General features: G+C 49.3%; 1 protein-coding gene across 4 annotated transcripts in view; it reads right to left on the reverse strand.

Annotated features, from left to right (window-relative positions):
* FGGY (FGGY carbohydrate kinase domain containing) overlaps window positions 1–21,726 on the reverse strand; it is a 533,714-nt gene that overhangs the window by 333,217 nt on the left and 178,771 nt on the right. For 3 of the 4 annotated variants that reach the window (XM_063939260.1, XM_063939261.1, XM_063939259.1), the window contains 2 exons: window positions 11,473–11,674; window positions 5–116 (listed from right to left, as the gene is read on the reverse strand). In XM_063939260.1, the coding sequence (XP_063795330.1) occupies window positions 5–116; window positions 11,473–11,673 (313 nt within the window). In that variant the 5' untranslated portion in view covers window position 11,674. The remainder of the gene's footprint in view (window positions 1–4; window positions 117–11,472; window positions 11,675–21,726) is intronic. The other variant, XM_063939262.1, reaches the window with a different exon arrangement.

The raw sequence follows: 21,726 nt of genomic DNA on the forward strand, positions 1-21,726 counted from the left end.
ATACCTTCTGCATTCACTGACAGGGGCTGGAACTGTCTGTCCAGGACCACCAGAGAGCATGTTGCATCAAACCCAAGGCCTCTGATCCGTCCAGTTCCTGCCGACTGCGCCACTTTCTGTCAGAGAAGGAAAACTTTATTAATCGCACAAATTGATTTCTGGTTGAATTATTCACTAGGCCCCTCCCTCAAATCCACCCAATCTCATGCTGCTCGCTCCCTTGACCTTGGGCCTAATTCAGATCTGATCGCAGAAACAAATTTGTTAGCTAATGGGCAAAACCATGTGCACTGCAGGGGGGGGGGGGGGGGGCAGATGTAACATGTGCAGAGAGAGTTAGATTTAGGTGGGTTATTTTGTTTCTGTGCAGGGTGAATACTGGCTGCTTTATTTTTACACTGCAAATTAGATTTCAGTTTGAACACAAAAAATACAGACGTGCCGGATTCAATCATGCCTCTGCCTTCATTTTCGGAAGCCATTACACAAGGCCCACTTCTCTTTCGTCATCCCTCCTGCCCTCTGTTTATGTACCCTGCAGAGATTGCGCCAATGGTGTGCGGCACCAATTCAAACAAATGTTTAAAGATAGTAATACAACATTAAACGTTTATCTGTAGGCCTCGACAGTACTCTGAAGCACTGGGGAATACACTAGGCAAAAAACAGTGTTCATAAAACCGACAAGCAGGCTCTTATTGTTATACTTTATTTATATGGCGCCACAAGGGTTCTGCAGCGCCTAACAAAAGTAGATAAACAAATGAGCAAACCATGAAAACAGCGACTTAGACAATGCAGGACAAGGATATAGCTTCTAAATGCTGCTGCATCAGTGGTCATAACAGTCAATATGCGTCAGGGTGGCAGAACCCTAGGGTTAGGTGCTGCTCTAGGGATTATGGAGTAGATGGTGGTAAGGGAAGGAAAAGCGCACAAGGTAAGAGGTCCCTGCTTACATTATAAAGGCTATATGCAACACGTGGAATGTCCCGGAGACTCACAAATGTGGGCGAGTTCACCCGCGTTCCTGGAAGTGTAGACATGATGCGTTTCACTGCGGATGAAGGGGGTCATTCAGACCTGTTTGCTCGCTAGGGTTTTTTTGTAGTTCTGCGTTCGCACAGTCACCGCCCATAGTGGAGTGTATTTTAGCTTTGCAAGTGTGCGATCGCATGTGTAGCAGAGCTGTACAAACAGATTTTGTGCAGCCTCCGAGTAGCCCAGACTTACTCAGCCGCTGCGATCACTTCAGCCTGTCCGAAACCGGAAAATTGGCGTCAGGAACCCTCCCTGCGTTTTTCCAACCACTCCCAGAAAACAGCCAGTTGCCACCCACAAACACCCTCTTCCTGTCATTCTCCTTGTGAACGCCAGTGCGAATGGATTCTTCGCACAAACCCATCGCTGAGCGGCGATCCGCTTTGTACCCGTGTGACGCGCCTGCACATTGAGGTGCATACGCAGTTCACACCTGATCGCCCGCTGTTCGAAAACGCAGCCTAGTGATCAGGTCTGAATTACCCCCAAAGTCATCATAGCCCAACATCTAACGGCCTCATTCTGCTGATTGGGGCAATAAGACGCGATATGTCATGTACCTCCTGCAGAGAACCATTAAAAATGTGAAATTATGGCTAATTGTTAGTATTGCTTGTGTATTAGAACAATCCACCCTCATTTTGTGCACATATTACTCAGGGAACCAGCTCTCGCCAATTATTTGACATCATCAGATACAAAGTTTTACGAGCTTGTGTGCAAAGTTTGTGGGGGAGATGTATCAAGCCTTGGAGAGAGATAAAGTACCAACCAATCAGCTCCTGCCATATTTAAAACACAACAATTACAGTAGAAGCCTTTCCGAGGCTTGATACATTTCCCCCACAATGTCTGTTGGGGGAACAGCTTATTGATCAAGGGAAAATGTTTCCACCATAAGCGGAGCTATTTACAGCGTCTAGAAGAAAACTATTACACTAATGAGACCAATTATCTCGTTAAGTTACTTCAAACGCGTTTTAGTTCGTGACAAGTTCTCTCTATTATCCCAGGGCTCTCTCGTGTAATCCAGCAAGGTCAGAGAAATTCTGTCCCTCATTCTCAGAGGAAGCTGGACAACAGGAAGGTCAACGGGGGTAAGGGGTCAAGCAGTAACACTGTCTGGGGTCTATTTATTAAAGAGAGAATCCGGCACCCTTGTCTATTGCACTTAATGGTAAATAGTCCTATATATAGGAGAAGAAGGGGGAAATTAGCTACTGTGTAAACATGATACCTTTTAGTATTTGCTACCCACGTGCTGGAACACTTTTGTTGCTCTGTATACATGGTTTAATTGTAACGATCACTTCTGTTTCTATGTAAGTTGTAAGTAAATAAGCTTTACTTGCAAACTACAACACATACACAACAACACTGCTTTTTAATTGGCCCACAAGCGACTAATTGCAGCAAAAGAGTTTGGCACACGCTCACTCAATCTCCAAAAACAGTTCTGTACTTGATCATTTGTATGTGTGTGCCAGTAAAGTAATACCCATTTCAGCCGTACACGGTGCTTCCTGGGTGCGACCCGGGGAAACCGTGTTCAACCCCGGTCGCTACCAGGGTTGAAATACCGGGTTGCTCAACCTTGGATATTTGCCCTGGGCCCTTTCAGACTGCACACTCATGTGCAATAACCCGGATTACAAGCTGGCGGTCTGAAAGGGGTATAAAGGTGTTAAACATTCGTTCTGTATTAGCAGTGTACCACTGACGCCATCTATAGATAGCGCTAGGAGCATGGTCCCTCCCAGTGCAGGTAAAGGGGACATACCAGACCCTTCCAGCCTCTGACGAGTCCCTGCCAGATGGAAGCCCAATCCGCATGCTCAGAGGTCCCGGTAGGCTGCCTAGATCTGGGCAGAGGAGGTGGTCACCACGACTTTGGTATCGGTGATAAATGGAGGTCTATTTATTAACATTATTTTTACTAAAATAATGTGAAAAAGGGTGTTTTCTGTAGAGATGAGCGGGTTCGGTTTCTCTGAAACCGAACCCGCACGAACTTCATGTTTTTTTCACGGGTCCGAGCAGACTCGGATCCTCCCGCCTTGCTCGGTTAACCCGAGCGCGCCCGAACGTCATCATGACGCTGTCGGATTCTCGCGAGACTCGGATTCTATATAAGGAGCCGCGCGTCGCCGCCATTTTCACACGTGCATTGAGATTGATAGGGAGAGGACGTGGCTGGCGTCCTCTCCATTAGAAATTAGATTAGAAGAGAGAGAGAGATTGTGCAGAGTCAGACAGAGTTTACCACAGTGACCAGTGCAGTTGTTGTTAGTTAACTTTTATTTATTTTAATATAATATATCCGTTCTCTGCTATATCCGTTCTCTGCCTGAAAAAAAACGATACACAGCAGCAGCCAGTCACACAGTGTGACTCAGTCTGTGTGCACTCAGCTCAGCCCAGTGTGCTGCACATCAATGTATAAAAGGCAAAGCTTATAATAATTGTGGGGGAGACTGGGGAGCACTGCAGGTTGTTATAGCAGGAGCCCCCAGGAGTACATAATATTATATTAATTTAAAATTAAACAGTGCACACTTTTGCTGCAGGAGTGCCACTGCCAGTGTGACTAGTGGTGACCAGTGCCTGACCACCAGTATAGTAGTATATTGTTGTATGTATTGTATACTATCTCTTTATCAACCAGTCTATATTAGCAGCAGACACAGTACAGTGCGGTAGTTCACGGCTGTGGCTACCTCTGTGTCGGCAGTCGGAACTCGGCAGGCAGTCCGTCCATCCATAATTGTATTACAATATATACCACCTAACCGTGGTATTTTTTTTTCTTTCTTTATACCGTCGTCATAGTGTCATACTAGTTGTTACGAGTATACTACTATCTCTTTATCAACCAGTGTACAGTGCGGTAGTTCACGGCTGTGGCTACCTCTGTGTCGGCAGTCGGCAGGCAGTCCGTCCATCCATAATTGTATTATTATTATAATATATACCACCTAACTGTGGTATTTTTTTTTCTTTCTTTATACCGTCGTCATAGTGTCATACTAGTTGTTACGAGTATACTACTATCTCTTTATCAACCAGTGTACAGTGCGGTAGTTCACGGCTGTGGCTACCTCTGTGTCGGCAGTCGGCAGGCAGTCCGTCCATCCATAATTGTATTATTATTATAATATATACCACCTAACCGTGGTTTTTTTTTCATTCTTTATACCGTCGTCATAGTGTCATACTAGTTGTTACGAGTATACTACTATCTCTTTATCAACCAGTGTACAGTGCGGTAGTTCACGGCTGTGGCTACCTCTGTGTCGGCAGTCGGCAGGCAGTCCGTCCATCCATAATTGTATTATTATTATAATATATACCACCTAACCGTGGTTTTTTTTTCATTCTTTATACCGTCGTCATAGTGTCATACTAGTTGTTACGAGTATACTACTATCTCTTTATCAACCAGTGTACAGTGCGGTAGTTCACGGCTGTGGCTACCTCTGTGTCGGCAGTCGGCAGGCAGTCCGTCCATCCATAATTGTATTATTATTATAATATATACCACCTAACCGTGGTTTTTTTTTCATTCTTTATACCGTCGTCATAGTGTCATACTAGTTGTTACGAGTATACTACTATCTCTTTATCAACCAGTGTACAGTGCGGTAGTTCACGGCTGTGGCTACCTCTGTGTCGGCAGTAGGCAGGCAGTCCGTCCATCCATAATTGTATTATTATTATAATATATACCACCTAACTGTGGTATTTTTTTTTCTTTCTTTATACCGTCGTCATAGTGTCATACTAGTTGTTACGAGTATACTACTATCTCTTTATCAACCAGTGTACAGTGCGGTAGTTCACGGCTGTGGCTACCTCTGTGTCGGCAGTCGGCAGGCAGTCCGTCCATCCATAATTGTATTATTATTATAATATATACCACCTAACCGTGGTTTTTTTTTCATTCTTTATACCGTCGTCATAGTGTCATACTAGTTGTTACGAGTATACTACTATCTCTTTATCAACCAGTGTACAGTGCGGTAGTTCACGGCTGTGGCTACCTCTGTGTCGGCAGTCGGCAGGCAGTCCGTCCATCCATAATTGTATTATTATTATAATATATACCACCTAACCGTGGTTTTTTTTTCATTCTTTATACCGTCGTCATAGTGTCATACTAGTTGTTACGAGTATACTACTATCTCTTTATCAACCAGTGTACAGTGCGGTAGTTCACGGCTGTGGCTACCTCTGTGTCGGCAGTCGGCAGGCAGTCCGTCCATCCATAATTGTATTATTATTATAATATATACCACCTAACCGTGGTTTTTTTTTCATTCTTTATACCGTCGTCATAGTGTCATACTAGTTGTTACGAGTATACTACTATCTCTTTATCAACCAGTGTACAGTGCGGTAGTTCACGGCTGTGGCTACCTCTGTGTCGGCAGTCGGCAGGCAGTCCGTCCATCCATAATTGTATTATTATTATAATATATACCACCTAACCGTGGTTTTTTTATACCACCTAACCGTGGCAGTCCGTCCATAATTGTATACTAGTATCCAATCCATCCATCTCCATTGTTTACCTGAGGTGCCTTTTAGTTCTGCCTATAAAATATGGAGAACAAAAAAGTTGAGGTTCCAAAATTAGGGAAAGATCAAGATCCACTTCCACCTCGTGCTGAAGCTGCTGCCACTAGTCATGGCCGAGACGATGAAATGCCAGCAACGTCGTCTGCCAAGGCCGATGCCCAATGTCATAGTACAGAGCATGTCAAATCCAAAACACCAAATATCAGAAAAAAAAGGACTCCAAAACCTAAAATAAAATTGTCGGAGGAGAAGCGTAAACTTGCCAATATGCCATTTACCACACGGAGTGGCAAGGAACGGCTGAGGCCCTGGCCTATGTTCATGGCTAGTGGTTCAGCTTCACATGAGGATGGAAGCACTCAGCCTCTCGCTAGAAAACTGAAAAGACTCAAGCTGGCAAAAGCACCGCAAAGAACTGTGCGTTCTTTGAAATCCCAAATCCACAAGGAGAGTCCAATTGTGTCGTTTGCGATGCCTGACCTTCCCAACACTGGACGTGAAGAGCATGCGCCTTCCACTATTTGCATGCCCCCTGCAAGTGCTGGAAGGAGCACCCGCAGTCCAGTTCCTGATAGTCAGATTGAAGATGTCAGTGTTGAAGTACACCAGGATGAGGAGGATATGGGTGTTGCTGGCGCTGGGGAGGAAATTGACCAGGAGGATTCTGATGGTGAGGTGGTTTGTTTAAGTCAGGCACCCGGGGAGACACCTGTTGTCCGTGGGAGGAATATGGCCGTTGACATGCCAGGTGAAAATACCAAAAAAATCAGCTCTTCGGTGTGGAGGTATTTCACCAGAAATGCGGACAACAGGTGTCAAGCCGTGTGTTCCCTTTGTCAAGCTGTAATAAGTAGGGGTAAGGACGTTAACCACCTCGGAACATCCTCCCTTATACGTCACCTGCAGCGCATTCATAATAAGTCAGTGACAAGTTCAAAAACTTTGGGTGACAGCGGAAGCAGTCCACTGACCAGTAAATCCCTTCCTCTTGTAACCAAGCTCACGCAAACCACCCCACCAACTCCCTCAGTGTCAATTTCCTCCTTCCCCAGGAATGCCAATAGTCCTGCAGGCCATGTCACTGGCAAGTCTGACGAGTCCTCTCCTGCCTGGGATTCCTCCGATGCATCCTTGCGTGTAACGCCTACTGCTGCTGGCGCTGCTGTTGTTGCCGCTGGGAGTCGATGGTCATCCCAGAGGGGAAGTCGTAAGCCCACTTGTACTACTTCCAGTAAGCAATTGACTGTTCAACAGTCCTTTGCGAGGAAGATGAAATATCACAGCAGTCATCCTACTGCAAAGCGGATAACTGAGTCCTTGACAACTATGTTGGTGTTAGACGTGCGTCCGGTATCCGCCGTTAGTTCACAGGGAACTAGACAATTTATTGAGGCAGTGTGCCCCCGTTACCAAATACCATCTAGGTTCCACTTCTCTAGGCAGGCGATACCGAGAATGTACACGGACGTCAGAAAAAGACTCACCAGTGTCCTAAAAAATGCAGTTGTACCCAATGTCCACTTAACCACGGACATGTGGACAAGTGGAGCAGGGCAGGGTCAGGACTATATGACTGTGACAGCCCACTGGGTAGATGTATGGACTCCCGCCGCAAGAACAGCAGCGGCGGCACCAGTAGCAGCATCTCGCAAACGCCAACTCTTTCCTAGGCAGGCTACGCTTTGTATCACCGCTTTCCAGAATACGCACACAGCTGAAAACCTCTTACGGCAACTGAGGAAGATCATCGCGGAATGGCTTACCCCAATTGGACTCTCCTGTGGATTTGTGGCATCGGACAACGCCAGCAATATTGTGTGTGCATTAAATATGGGCAAATTCCAGCACGTCCCATGTTTTGCACATACCTTGAATTTGGTGGTGCAGAATTTTTTAAAAAACGACAGGGGCGTGCAAGAGATGCTGTCGGTGGCCAGAAAAATTGCGGGACACTTTCGGCGTACAGGCACCACGTACAGAAGACTGGAGCACCACCAAAAACTACTGAACCTGCCCTGCCATCATCTGAAGCAAGAAGTGGTAACGAGGTGGAATTCAACCCTCTATATGCTTCAGAGGTTGGAGGAGCAGCAAAAGGCCATTCAAGCCTATACAATTGAGCACGATATAGGAGATGGAATGCACCTGTCTCAAGTGCAGTGGAGAATGATTTCAACGTTGTGCAAGGTTCTGATGCCCTTTGAACTTGCCACACGTGAAGTCAGTTCAGACACTGCCAGCCTGAGTCAGGTCATTCCCCTCATCAGGCTTTTGCAGAAGAAGCTGGAGGCATTGAAGAAGGAGCTAACACGGAGCGATTCCGCTAGGCATGTGGGACTTGTGGATGCAGCCCTTAATTCGCTTAACAAGGATTCACGGGTGGTCAATCTGTTGAAATCAGAGCACTACATTTTGGCCACCGTGCTCGATCCTAGATTTAAAGCCTACCTTGGATCTCTCTTTCCGGCAGACACAGGTCTGCTGGGGTTGAAAGACCTGCTGGTGACAAAATTGTCAAGTCAAGCGGAACGCGACCTGTCAACATCTCCTCCTTCACATTCTCCCGCAACTGGGGGTGCGAGGAAAAGGCTCAGAATTCCGAGCCCACCCGCTGGCGGTGATGCAGGGCAGTCTGGAGCGACTGCTGATGCTGACATCTGGTCCGGACTGAAGGACCTGACAACGATTACGGACATGTCGTCTACTGTCACTGCATATGATTCTCTCAACATTGATAGAATGGTGGAGGATTATATGAGTGACCGCATCCAAGTAGGCACGTCACACAGTCCGTACTTATACTGGCAGGAAAAAGAGGCAATTTGGAGGCCCTTGCACAAACTGGCTTTATTCTACCTAAGTTGCCCTCCCACAAGTGTGTACTCCGAAAGAGTGTTTAGTGCCGCCGCTCACCTTGTCAGCAATCGGCGTACGAGGTTACATCCAGAAAATGTGGAGAAGATGATGTTCATTAAAATGAATTATAATCAATTCCTCCGCGGAGACATTGACCAGCAGCAATTGCCTCCACAAAGTACACAGGGAGCTGAGATGGTGGATTCCAGTGGGGACGAATTGATAATCTGTGAGGAGGGGGATGTACACGGTGATATATCGGAGGGTGAAGATGAGGTGGACATCTTGCCTCTGTAGAGCCAGTTTGTGCAAGGAGAGATTAATTGCTTCTTTTTTGGGGGGGGTCCAAACCAACCCGTCATATCAGTCACAGTCGTGTGGCAGACCCTGTCACTGAAATGATGGGTTGGTTAAAGTGTGCATGTCCTGTTTTGTTTATACAACATAAGGGTGGGTGGGAGGGCCCAAGGATAATTCCATCTTGCACCTCTTTTTTCTTTTCTTTTTCTTTGCATCATGTGCTGATTGGGGAGGGTTTTTTGGAAGGGACATCCTGCGTGACACTGCAGTGCCACTCCTAGATGGGCCCGGTGTTTGTGTCGGCCACTAGGGTCGCTAATCTTACTCACACAGCTACCTCATTGCGCCTCTTTTTTTCTTTGCGTCATGTGCTGTTTGGGGAGGGTTTTTTGGAAGGGACATCCTGCGTGACACTGCAGTGCCACTCCTAGATGTGCCCGGTGTTTGTGTCGGCCACTAGGGTCGCTAATCTTACTCACACAGTCAGCTACCTCATTGCGCCTCTTTTTTTCTTTGCGTCATGTGCTGTTTGGGGAGGGTTTTTTGGAAGGGCCATCCTGCGTGACACTGCAGTGCCACTCCTAGATGGGCCCGGTGTTTGTGTCGGCCACTAGGGTCGCTAATCTTACTCACACAGCTACCTCATTGCGCCTCTTTTTTTCTTTGCGTCATGTGCTGTTTGGGGAGGGTTTTTTGGAAGGGACATCCTGCGTGACACTGCAGTGCCACTCCTAGATGGGCCCGGTGTTTGTGTCGGCCACTAGGGTCGCTTATCTTTCTCACACAGCTACCTCATTGCGCCTCTTTTTTTCTTTGCGTCATGTGCTGTTTGGGGAGGGTTTTTTGGAAGGGACATCCTGCGTGACACTGCAGTGCCACTCCTAGATGGGCCCGGTGTTTGTGTCGGCCACTAGGGTCGCTTATCTTTCTCACACAGTCAGCTACCTCATTGCGCCTCTTTTTTTCTTTGCGTCATGTGCTGTTTGGGGAGGGTTTTTTGGAAGGGACATCCTGCGTGACACTGCAGTGCCACTCCTAGATGGGCCCGGTGTTTGTGTCGGCCACTAGGGTCGCTTATCTTTCTCACACAGTCAGCTACCTCATTGCGCCTCTTTTTTTCTTTGCGTCATGTGCTGTTTGGGGAGGGTTTTTTGGAAGGGACATCCTGCGTGACACTGCAGTGCCACTCCTAGATGGGCCCGGTGTTTGTGTCGGCCACTAGGGTCGCTTATCTTTCTCACACAGTCAGCTACCTCATTGCGCCTCTTTTTTTCTTAGCGTCATGTGCTGTTTGGGGAGGGTTTTTTGGAAGGGACATCCTGCGTGACACTGCAGTGCCACTCCTAGATGGGCCCGGTGTTTGTGTCGGCCACTAGGGTCGCTAATCTTACTCACACAGCTACCTCATTGCGCCTCTTTTTTTCTTTGCGTCATGTGCTGTTTGGGGAGGGTTTTTTGGAAGGGACATCCTGCGTGACACTGCAGTGCCACTCCTAGATGGGCCCGGTGTTTGTGTCGGCCACTAGGGTCGCTTATCTTACTCACACAGCGACCTCGGTGCAAATTTTAGGACTAAAAATAATATTGTGAGGTGTGATGTGTTCAGAATAGGCTGAAAATGAGTGTAAATTATGTTTTTTGAGGTTAATAATACTTTGGGATCAAAATTACCCCCAAATTCTATGATTTAAGCTGTTTTTTAGGGTTTTTTGAAAAAAACACCCGAATCCAAAACACACCCGAATCCGACAAAAAAAATTCGGTGAGGTTTTGCCAAAACGCGGTCGAACCCAAAACACGGCCGCGGAACCGAACCCAAAACCAAAACACAAAACCCGAAAAATTTCCGGCGCTCATCTCTAGTTTTCTGTTTTCACATTATTTTAGTATCACCTGAATGTATTAAAGGGCATTTGGTGCAGTGTTCATGAAAAACTGCTCCAAACCCTTTAATTCACTTTTTTTTTTTTTTTTTTATAAATAACCCACATATCGCATTCCCCATACTTATAATGGGAAATGTGATGTGGCCAAATTTGCTAAAAAAAAAGAAAAGAAAAAAAAATGAAAAAATACCACAGTGCGCCCTGTGATCATCTCCCCAGCTCAGGCTGGGGAGATCACAGGGCAGCACTGCAATAGGGAGGCATTTGCCCAGCTTTCTCTGCCCAGAGAAAGCTGAGCGGGACCCGGCTACAGAGATCAGCTATGTGTGTCCGATGGACACACAACTGACCATAGTGTAAAAAAAACAAAACAACAACCGATACTCACCTGTCCAAGGACCCGGTGTCCGCTGCTCCGGTGAGCGCTGCTGGATTTTATCACCTGTCATCCGCATCCTGGATGCGGATGGTGATAAACAGGCCCCTTAATCACAGAACATCTAAAACACATTTTTGGAAATAATTGCTTGTGCCCAAATAATAGGTCTCACATGAGTAACTGATTCTACAAAAATAATTAACTTGTACGGCTGAATAAATAACATTATTACTACTAATACACAGATATTAAAACCCTCTACAGATGTGCAGGCCGTTGTACTAGTTTTGTGAAGACAGAACGAGCAGTGTCTCCCCACAGTATAATGCAGAATATCTCCATGCCAACACGTGGTGCCACACACTGCAGGAGTAACCCTGCCTATCTATACAGCACAGGAAGAGAGACCTCTAGGACTATACACGATAATACCTTGGTAACAGCACAGCAGGCGGTCCATATGTTATCGGACGATTGCTCATAGTGGTCAGGCCGAGGTTCCCAAATCTCCAGTGCCGCTTCCGCCTGGTCAACCACCTGCCCAAACTGGTTCACCAAAGCCGCACGTACGCTCGCCGTGCCCACGTCTATTCCAATGTAATAAGCAGCATCTTCCTTTTTTCCTTCCTGCATTCTAAATACGGCAAAACAATAGGACAAATAAGAATCATTTGTTATTTTCTGTTAGCGCATGAATCGTCACATTATATACAATGCCTGAGCCAGGACTCAGGGTTGTCTGCATGGCCCTAATTTAGGGAATTATAAAACGTGTACACATTGATATGAGGGGTTCGTTACGATATACCGATGGATGGGATGCAGAGAGTGGCAGCCGACAGCCCCCCAGAAAGTACCCTAACCCTTCCTTGTGGGTGCCTGACCCTCCCTGGTGGTGCCAGCCCTAAACCCCCCTCCCCCCCACCACACACACACCAGGTGATGCCTAACTCTCCCTGGTGGTGCCAGCCCTAAACCCCCCCCACACACACCCTGGTGGTGCCTAACTCTCCCTGGTGGTGCCAGTCCTAACCCCCCCCCCCCCCCTTCACACACACAAACACCAGTGGTGCCTAACCCTCCCTGGTGGTGCCAGCCCTAACCCCCCCCCCCCCCCCACACACACACACACACACCCCCCTTGGTGGTGCCTAACCCACCCTGGTGGTGCCAGCCTTAACCCTCCCCCCACCCAGGTGGTGCCTAACCCTCCCTGGTGGTGCCAGCCCAAACCCCTCCACCCCGGTGGTGCCTAACCCCCCCCCTTCTCTGCTTGGTGCCTAACTGTAACCTCCCCTTCGAAGTGCCAAACCCTAACCCCCCTCCTCCCCGGTACCTAACCATCCCCTTCCCGTCCCTGCACCCTAACCCCCCTTCTAATGCCTAAATATAACCCCCCACGGAAAGACGCGAGCGTGTTCCACTAAAAAAAGTTCTGGATTCCAGGCATCAGTATTTTGACGCCGGGATCCTGAGCTCAGTCGGTATTTTGATGCCGGCATAATGTCTCCGTTTGAGATTCCAGCATTGGTATTTTCACCGCCGGGATCCCATGCGACGACATTGAAGTACATCCCCGTACGAGGGTATCCGACTATAGGTCGACAGGCAGTAGGTGGACACGGTCAAAAGGTTGACATGTCAAAGGTAGACCGTACAAAAGGTCAACAGGTTCAAATGGTCGACAAGTTTTTTTTTAAATCTTATTTGTTTTAATTTTTTTCAACAGTCTCATCATTTACCATCCACGTGGACTACAATTGGGAATAGTAACTTGCGCCAAGTGCAGCGGTAGCGGAGAGAGGCACCTTGCCCAAAGCATGGCGAGTGAAGCCAGCCATGCGAGGAGACGCAGGACACTACCTTTTTTAGTGTAAATCAAATGATTCACACACGCGCCGGGATGTAATGAAGTCTGAGTGTGCCGGCCGTGTAGGATGCTGGCCAAACTCTGACTTTTTTTAAAGGGGCAATCATGTACAAGTCATGGTTTAGCCTTGCACATTACGTCCCGACCCCTGTACCAGAATGTGGACCTGATAGGGTTCTCTAAACATTTGTGTCCACTTCATCCCAGATATCCCTGCTCCATATGGGCCACTCTGAAGGTTTGGGACAGTGGAGTTCTTGCTAGTGTATCTGAAGATGCTCTGTCTATATTTGTCCTAAGTAAACACATAAGCAGGGGTTAAAGTGGGGGGGAATGAGGTGGAACGGAGTTCCACCACCTGTAATGGTAGGGGAAACTAATTCCACCTCCTCCATTGCCCTGCACAGTTATTCCAACAGAAAAGCGACACTAGTGTTGCTGATGAGCTGCCGCCATCTACTCCTGGTGCCTCCATGGTCCTCCTCCAAGAGTTCCACCACCTCACCAGGACCGCTTTAAGCCCTGCACATAAGTGACCTTCACTTCACCACTTCCCAGGGTATGTCCACAGTAGCCGAATTTCCTGCTCCCTTTTGATCAGTTCTGGGAGCAATTTGGCTTACACAATTTGGATATATACCAATATTACCAAACTAGTGGTTTTGGACCCACTCCATCCCCATTACAAGTTTTTGTAACTGATTTTTTGATGATAAAAACATTTATATAATGACAACATTAATTGAAAGGATTTTTTTGATGTCTTCTTGTATTAGGTGATGATGTAGAAAGACTTCACAGTACCGCTACATAAGCCAACAGAACGCTTCCGGTTTAGTCAGGGCATGTGGCTGTGGTGTCCGGACTCTAGATCGACACTGTCTAGGTCAACACACATTAGGTCGACACATTAGGTCAACACAGGAAATAGGTCGACACGACCATTATGTTGCGTTGTTGATGTAATTGTCTACCAATACACATCTTCTGTTATAAGACCCTGAGTGCCGCAGCATTTATTTCCTTTATTGAGTATTCCTCGTGAAGGCACCGGGGCACGGACTCAATCGAGGGAGTGCCGAGCTATACAATCCTCTCTCTCTCTCTCTCTCTCTCTCTCTCTCTCTCTCTCTCTCTCTCTCTATATATATATATATATACTCTCCTATATAATAGCCCTATTCTGTGACCTTGTGATTCATTTGCTAACGCTGGGCGGAGTCACAACAGTGGGCGGAGTTATTCAAATGAGTCACAGAGATCTGGCCAAATCTACAGGAGACTAGGAGCAGAAGCAGATAGTATGGGCATGGCACAGGCAGGGGTGCAGACCTCCCAGCTTTCTGCAGGAGCTTTCTCCAGGCAGAAGGAGGGAAACACACTCGGCGAAAAGTGGGCGTGGCTTCACGGGAGGGCCCCGTTTTCGTCAGTGAGGGAGCATGCCCAGCGCTCTGTGAGCTGCTGGCATGCTCCCAGGGGCTGATTATGAGTCCGGGGGGCCCAGGGCACTTGAGACAGGGGAGTCCTATCTCATTGCTGTGCCTGCTGGGGGTTGGGGCGTGGCCTAATCGCGGACCGCGCGGCCATGCCCCCTTATGCAAATTCCGATTTTTGTTTTTATTTTTTGTATGGGATTTTGGCCCCTCAGCTAGGGCTAAATCCAGAGGAGGTGGTCGCTCCCCCCTAAACACCCGCACAGGGAGAAGAAGACTGCTGCCTCCCTGCAACACCACGGACCTGCCAATATGCAGCAGCGTGTGCTGACTGTAGCACAATGCTGCCACTGTTGCTGGCAGGACGGGGGAGCTTCTGAGCTGGGACAGAGCTACTCCAGCCGGGGGGGCCTCTAAAACTGTGGGGCCAACGGTACGTATCCCCCGCCCCCCCCCCCCCTTAATCCGGCTCTGCTGCTGGAACCCCCCCATTAATCCGTACCCCCTGATGCCCCCTCTCCCTCTGTCTCCACTATTCACCGCTGCTCTGCTAAGCAGAACAGCGAGTACAGGAGCTTTCCAACTGCCCCCCCCCCCCCCCCCCCCACCGCAGGACACTGCGACCCGCGGGTGGGACAGCGGGACAGACCCCAAAAAATGGGACTGTCCCGCGAAAATCGGGACATTTGGGAGGTATGGGGGTGTGTTTGGGGTATGTCATACAGACAGACGGGCACCGGCTCACTGTGTGCTTGACCCCCCACATCGGCATACTCAGCAGGGTCTCTCTGGTGCGGAGGAGCGTCACTTTCTGACACACTCCACGCTTCTTAGCTGCAGTTTAGTGAGGCACCTGCCGCTGTGCAGGTTCCATACTGCCTCTGTTATCTCCAGCCCCGGCAACCCCACCGCTAGCTGCAGCGCTGCCACCCGCAGTGGAGTGCGCCCAGCTCATTCACACACTTTAGCTGGCGGGTAGCGCTGCAGAAATCCGAGCTGCTTGCAGGCTCTGACCCACTCCTCCCTCCAGCCGCAGCGTCTCCTGGGAGCTAACCAGTCACTCCCAGTCTCCCCTTACCACAGTGCCCGGAAGCCGTGAGGTCCGCGCCACGTGCATGCTATGACCCCCTCCTCCCTCCAGCCGCAGCATCTCCTGGGGGCTAACCAGTCATTTCCAGTCTCACCTTACCACAGTGCCAGGCAGCTGCGCGAGGTCTGCGGTGTGTGACTGAGGAGGGGGGGAGGGATGCGGACTGGCAGAGAAAGCAGGACTCCAGCCTGAGAGAGTCAGCCATGCCAAGTCTCCAGCAGCAGCAGATCCCAACAGGTTGGAATGGAACAGCAGCAGCCAGCAGCAGTGACTCCGGTAAGACACATCTGTCTGTCACCACTGTTTTGTCCCTAATACCAATCTCTCCCGTGCCCTGTGTTCTGTCATGTCCCTGGCCTTGCCCGGCCACCCTTATTCTGGCCCTTTCACCCTTATTCTGGCCCTTTCACCCTTATCCTGGCCCTGTCACCCTTATGCTGGCCCTGTTACCCCTATCCTGGCCCTGTCACCCCTGTGCTTGCCCTGTCAACCCTATACTGGCCCCGTCACCCCTGTCCTGGTCCTGCCGCCCCTACCCTGGCCCTGTCACTCCTATCCTGTCCCTATCATTTCTGTCCTGGCCCTGTCACCCCTGTCCTGGCCCCGTCACCCCTGTCCTGGCCCCGTCACCCCTGTACTGACCCTGTCACCCCTGTCCTGGCCCTGTTACTGCATACCCTCCAACTACCTTTTATGGCATGTACAGTACCCGCAGCGCCTCCAGACCTCTCCCCAATGCACCACACCTCCGCACCTTCCCCTCCACCACATGCGGCACTCCACCCCTCCCCCACATGCTGTGCCTCCAGACCCCCTACACCACCCGTGGCTCCCACTCCTCCACCCCTTCACCACCCACAGCACCTCCAGGCCCCTTCCACCATTCACCCCCCTTATACGTCTCCCCCCACACCTGCCCCCCTCCACCCGCAGCATCTGCAGACACCCTCCTCCATCAGCGGTCCCCCCTTCACCCACCCCTCCCCCACCAATGGCACCCCTGCACCTGCCCCTCCACCACCTGCAGCACCTCCGGACCTCCTTTCCCATCCGCCGCAACACCCGTACCTGCCCCTACCCTACCCATGGTGCCGGCGGTCCCCTACCCAACCCCCGGCACACCCGTCCCTTCCCATCCCACAGCACCTCCGGAACCCTTCACCCATCCACAACATCCCCACACCTGCCCCTCTCCCACACGTGGCACCCCTGCCCCTCCCCCACCTGCGGTGCCTCCGGACCCCTCCCCCATCTGCATCCCCCACTCCTCTGCCCCTCCCCCACGCGCAGCACCTCCTGAACCTTCCCCATCCGGGCCCCATCCCCACTTCTGCCTCCCCTCCACCCGCAGCATCTACAGACACCATCCGCAGTCCCCCCCGCACCCGCTACATTCTGTACATCGTGCCCTGCAGGTGCTGTTCACGCTGTCGCAAGGGGCTGCGCCTCCTTCACCATCGCACGCCCTTTTATTGTGCAATATTTAACCACTAACAAAGGAATGCAGGTAATACTCCATATAATACAAATATTAAACCCCAGAAAGGCATGCAAGGGTTAAGGGGGCGTAGCCCCTTGCGACGGTGTGAAGAGCGCCCGTAGGGCGCGATGAAGCACCTAGTATATATATATATATATATATATATATTTATATATATATATATATATATATATATATATATATATATATATAATGAGTCTCTTATATTCTGAAATACGGAATATTTGGTGCGTGACTGAGATTGTGATACCTTTGCTTTGTGATGGTACAGTGTACACAAACTTTGTTCATTGGACAAAATGATTCAAAAATATTGTAGAAAAATTATCTTCAGGCTGTGTGAATATGAAACAGATACACCCTGTATTTAGACTTGGATCCTATCCCCAATATATCTCATTATGGGTGATGCGGTTATGTGACACAATACCGACGCCGGAACCAACAGGGACTATTCCCCTAGAGCAGGCATTCCCAACCACGGTCCTCAAGGCACACCAACAGTGCAGGTTTTAGTGATATCCAGGCTGCAGCACAGATGGTTAAATCAAAATAACAGAGCTACTAATTAAGTCACCTGTGCTGAAGCCTGGATATCACTAAAACCTGCACTGTTGGTGTGCCTTGAGGACCGTGGTTGGGAATGCCTGCCCTAGAGTGAAAATAGAACTTGTGGCGAAGCCACAGAGCCCGCTGCGTGCCCCCTCCTCCCCTTTCCGGCGGCCATCTAACAGCCGGGATCCCAGCGTCGGTATTGCGACTGCCGGTCTCCTGACTGCTGGTCACACATACCCAACTCCATTATGGTATGCATATAGTACAAAATACAGAAAAATTTGATATCCCAAATACTTCTGGGCCCCAACCATTTTTGGTATCGGACACTCAACCTGTATAGATATATATTTTTTTTACTCCTTTCCAGCCACTGAAGAACATTTCCTTAGAAAATTGCATACTTTCTCTAACATGACAGTGTTTTATTTATAAAAGTCCCTTTCATTTTAACAATCTGCTTTTTGAAATGTGAAAACATTTGTCTCATTTCCTAATATCTCCCGCCTGTTGTGCAACTGCTGTATTACAGACAGATTGTTTCCACAACAAGAAAAGCTATCAGTTATCCCGTTATCTCATTCTTTCTGTGGAAGGTTGCACAACATTTTCATGAAATGTGCTTGAGTAGGTGACAACATTTTATTACAGTTTCCTGGTGAACGTTGCCACTCAGCACATCACACACGAGCTCCATTGCATATAACACACATTATTCAGCTCAGTAATACATAGGATATGCCGTATTTATTCTATTAGAGGAGTCACTTCATATTCCACCTAATATTAATCCTTAAACTTCCCTGTGCGATGTACCCAGATCATGAGATGATCCCCCCAGAAGATCAATATACTCACCTGTCCAGGGAGCTGGTCCGCGCTGCTTCAGGAAGCTGCCGGGCGCCGGGTCCTTCTGCGCTGTGACCCCCGGTGCTGTAAAGTGCGCTGCCATTATGCCGTCACATTGCAGCATATGGGGGACCTGGCGCCCGGCAGCGCTCACCGGAGCAGCGGACACCGGCTCCCTGGACAGGTATGTTTTTTGTTTTTTTTACTTTTGTGTTTTTTGACACTGTGATCAGCTTGTGGGTCCATCGGACACACATAGCTGATCACTCTGCCGGGTCCCCGCTCAGCTCTCTCTGCCAGGGGCAGAGAAAGCTGGACAAAAGGGTGCACATCGCAGTGCTGCCCTGTGAACTCACCAGCCTGAGCTGGCGAGATTATCACAGGGCACACTGCGGTATTTTTTCACTTTTTTTTTTTTTTTTTAGTAAATGTGGCCACATCGCATTTCCCATTATAAGTATAGGGAAGGCGATGTTACAAAAAAAAAAAAAAGTGAATTAATGGGTTTGGAGCAGTTTTTCGTGAAGCATATTAAATGGTCTTTGATGTTGATAGTCTAAAATAGAAAGCGAATGAACCCAAAACCTCCATAGATTAAAAAACCCTGCAAAGGGGGCGTGGCCTAGCGGTGGAGAGAGAAGGAAGTCTTTGGCCCGGGCTCCTGCTACAAATCGGCCCCCTAGCTCACTCTGCCCTCTATTCAGCCTGTTGGAAGTCACCATCTGCTTCCTAGGTCCCCCTGCATTGGGTGAGGCGGGTCGCGGAGCCGGCGGGTTCCCCCTGTGCCCGTGCGGGTTACGGCCTTACTGCCTGAAGATAGCCGGGGACTCGCGCTAGACACTGCCCGGACCGGAAGTGACGCGGTGGGCCTGCGATAGAGACGGCGGACGGCGGAGACCCCTCTTTTCCTCCCCCTCCAGGCCCATCATCTGCTACGAAGTTACCTGCCTGGTGCGGCTTCCCCTACCGCTAGCCGCGGCGGCCGCTGTGTGAGGTCCGGCGCAACGGGAGAGAGAGCGCGTGGCTGCGCCTCTCGTTCCAACCGCGGCGGACGCCGCTTCCCTTCCCGGCCGTCGGTACCCTGCTCTCCGCTGTCACGAGGTGCGGGAGACCCGGGGGCAACCAACCCAAACACCACTGCCACCAATGCTGCTGGGGGTAACACAGCACCTCTCCTACTGAAGCCTGGGGCCGGAGCCTGGCGGCGCCATTTTGATACCTGGCAAACCGCCAGTACAAGGGACTGCTGCTCTCTGAAGCAATCTCGTTGTCCCACAGGTCAGTCAGCCCTGCTCACCTTGATTGGCCTCTTTGTATGAGTCCCCTTGGTGACTATTATGCTGATTTAAAAGGGACTCTATATTTCTGTGCTGCAGGCTCCGCACTGTTCAGCTACACACACACCTCAGCATCTGGGTGCATTTACGGGACATTGTGCTGTGACTTTTGCTCTATTCTGACCCCCCCTTTCTACGATAGCTGGGCACTTTATTGCTGGACTGTTCCTCATTTACATACTCCCGGCCATCTGTCCCAGGGTCGCTGACGGGATGTGAGTGCGACTGCTCTCCACTGGCTATGCTGTCTATCTCGCAGGCGAATGTGTCCCCCGTCATCCTTCTAGACCATGGTGTTGTCATTTTGAAATGGTCCTTTCATTCACCCTCTTCTGATGGCCAGAGGCAAGAAAAATCAACAGGGAAAATCCGTCCGGTCTACACGTAGTACTTCGTCTCAATCGAATCTCTGATCCTACTTATCTATAACGCCTGCTGCTGATCCCTCTCCTACTACGCCTGATACAGGTATTGACCCGCCCACGATGGCTTACTCTCCCCCGACTGGAGATCTACGAGCTCAAATGACCCAACTGCGGGGTGAAATTGGGGAAATTCTGACTCACGTCCGCTCCCTTCCTTCTAAACAGGACATGCAAGCTCTTGAATGCTGACTTCAGGACTCTATTCAACCCAGATCTCGTCGGTACAATCTGATATAAAACATTTGGGTTCCGGAATTGTCGCTCTGGAGGAGGAAAGGGACACAGTGGAGGACTAACTACTTCATCTTCGTGACGCGGTCACTCAACAGGGGTCGGACATGGAGCTGATGCAGAATAAACTAGACGACCTGGACAATAGAGGCCGTCGAAATAACATCAGAGTCCGGGGCCTCCCTACTCTCTAACCAAAATACGCTCTAACCAAAATATTCGGCGAGATCCTGGGTCTGGCCTCCGCTGACTCGATTGAATTCGACCGGGCTCATAGAGCCCTCAGACCAAAAGGGCCGGCTTATGATCACCCGAGGGACGTCATTTGCAGACTCCACTATTTCTCACAGAAATAGGAGATTCTTCGCAAGGTACGAGATCTAGAGGGAGTCGATTTTAATGGTACTCGAATCCAAATTTTTCAAGACCTCTCCTGGCGTACGCTTCAACAGCGGAGGTTGTTGAAGCCTTTGACAGAAGTGATGCGCAAACGTGACTTGAAGTACAGATGGGGTTTTCCCGTTTTCCTTACAAGTGTCCCATGCTGGTAAGAGCCTCACTCTCCAATCCCCGGTGGATTTGCCTGGATTTTGCTCTGCTTTGGGACTAGAAGATATTTCCCTCCTTGATTGGCGAGCTTTTACTCTCCCCACCCTGGCCTCTGCCAATCCAACTAGAAGAGAGAGGTGGCACAAGGTCCAGAATCCAAAACGGAAATCCAAAGGTGAAGACCCTCGCCAATCGGTGGATGCCACCTGACGGGAGTGCGGCTGAAGTGCTTTGCTTGTCCTTATTGGAGATCTGATTTTGACAGCCTCCCATGCCAGGTTTACAGATTGACCCCCCCGTGAGACTTATTTGCTTGGTTTCTCTGTTGTATTTGCTTCGTGCCTTCAGATTTGTGGTGGGGTTTTTTTTTTCTTCTCTCCCTCAGCTCCCCAAGATGTTTGACATTAACTGTACTCGGTCTTTCGCCATTGTACCATGTCATAGCTGTCAATTACTAATCTATATATAGACCTAGAACCTTACTCTTACGCGTTTACTTAACGTAGTTATGGTCCTCATTTATGTCCCTTAAACCCCCCCTCCCTCCCCCCCTTTTTTTGTTTTGTTTGTCTCTGCCCTGAAAGGACCCTTCATTTTATTTTTATTATTATTATTACTATTATTGTTACTGTTATTGTTACTGTTCTTGGATTACACAGCCAACACCGGTGATCTTTGTTAATTACGTTTCACTCAAAATGACTGTTCTTTAGGATGGCGGGGCCGCGGCCCCCTAGTGTACCCCCCACCGCTATGGACTTCCCTTGCGGTCCCTATCCTGTCCGGATGCGGTATCTTACTGTTCGACTTACTCTGTTATGTTGTTTTCTCTCTCTTCTGTTTTTT

Source organism: Pseudophryne corroboree, chromosome 9, assembly GCF_028390025.1.
Source record: "Pseudophryne corroboree isolate aPseCor3 chromosome 9, aPseCor3.hap2, whole genome shotgun sequence".
NCBI classification, from domain to species: Eukaryota; Metazoa; Chordata; class Amphibia; order Anura; family Myobatrachidae; genus Pseudophryne; species Pseudophryne corroboree.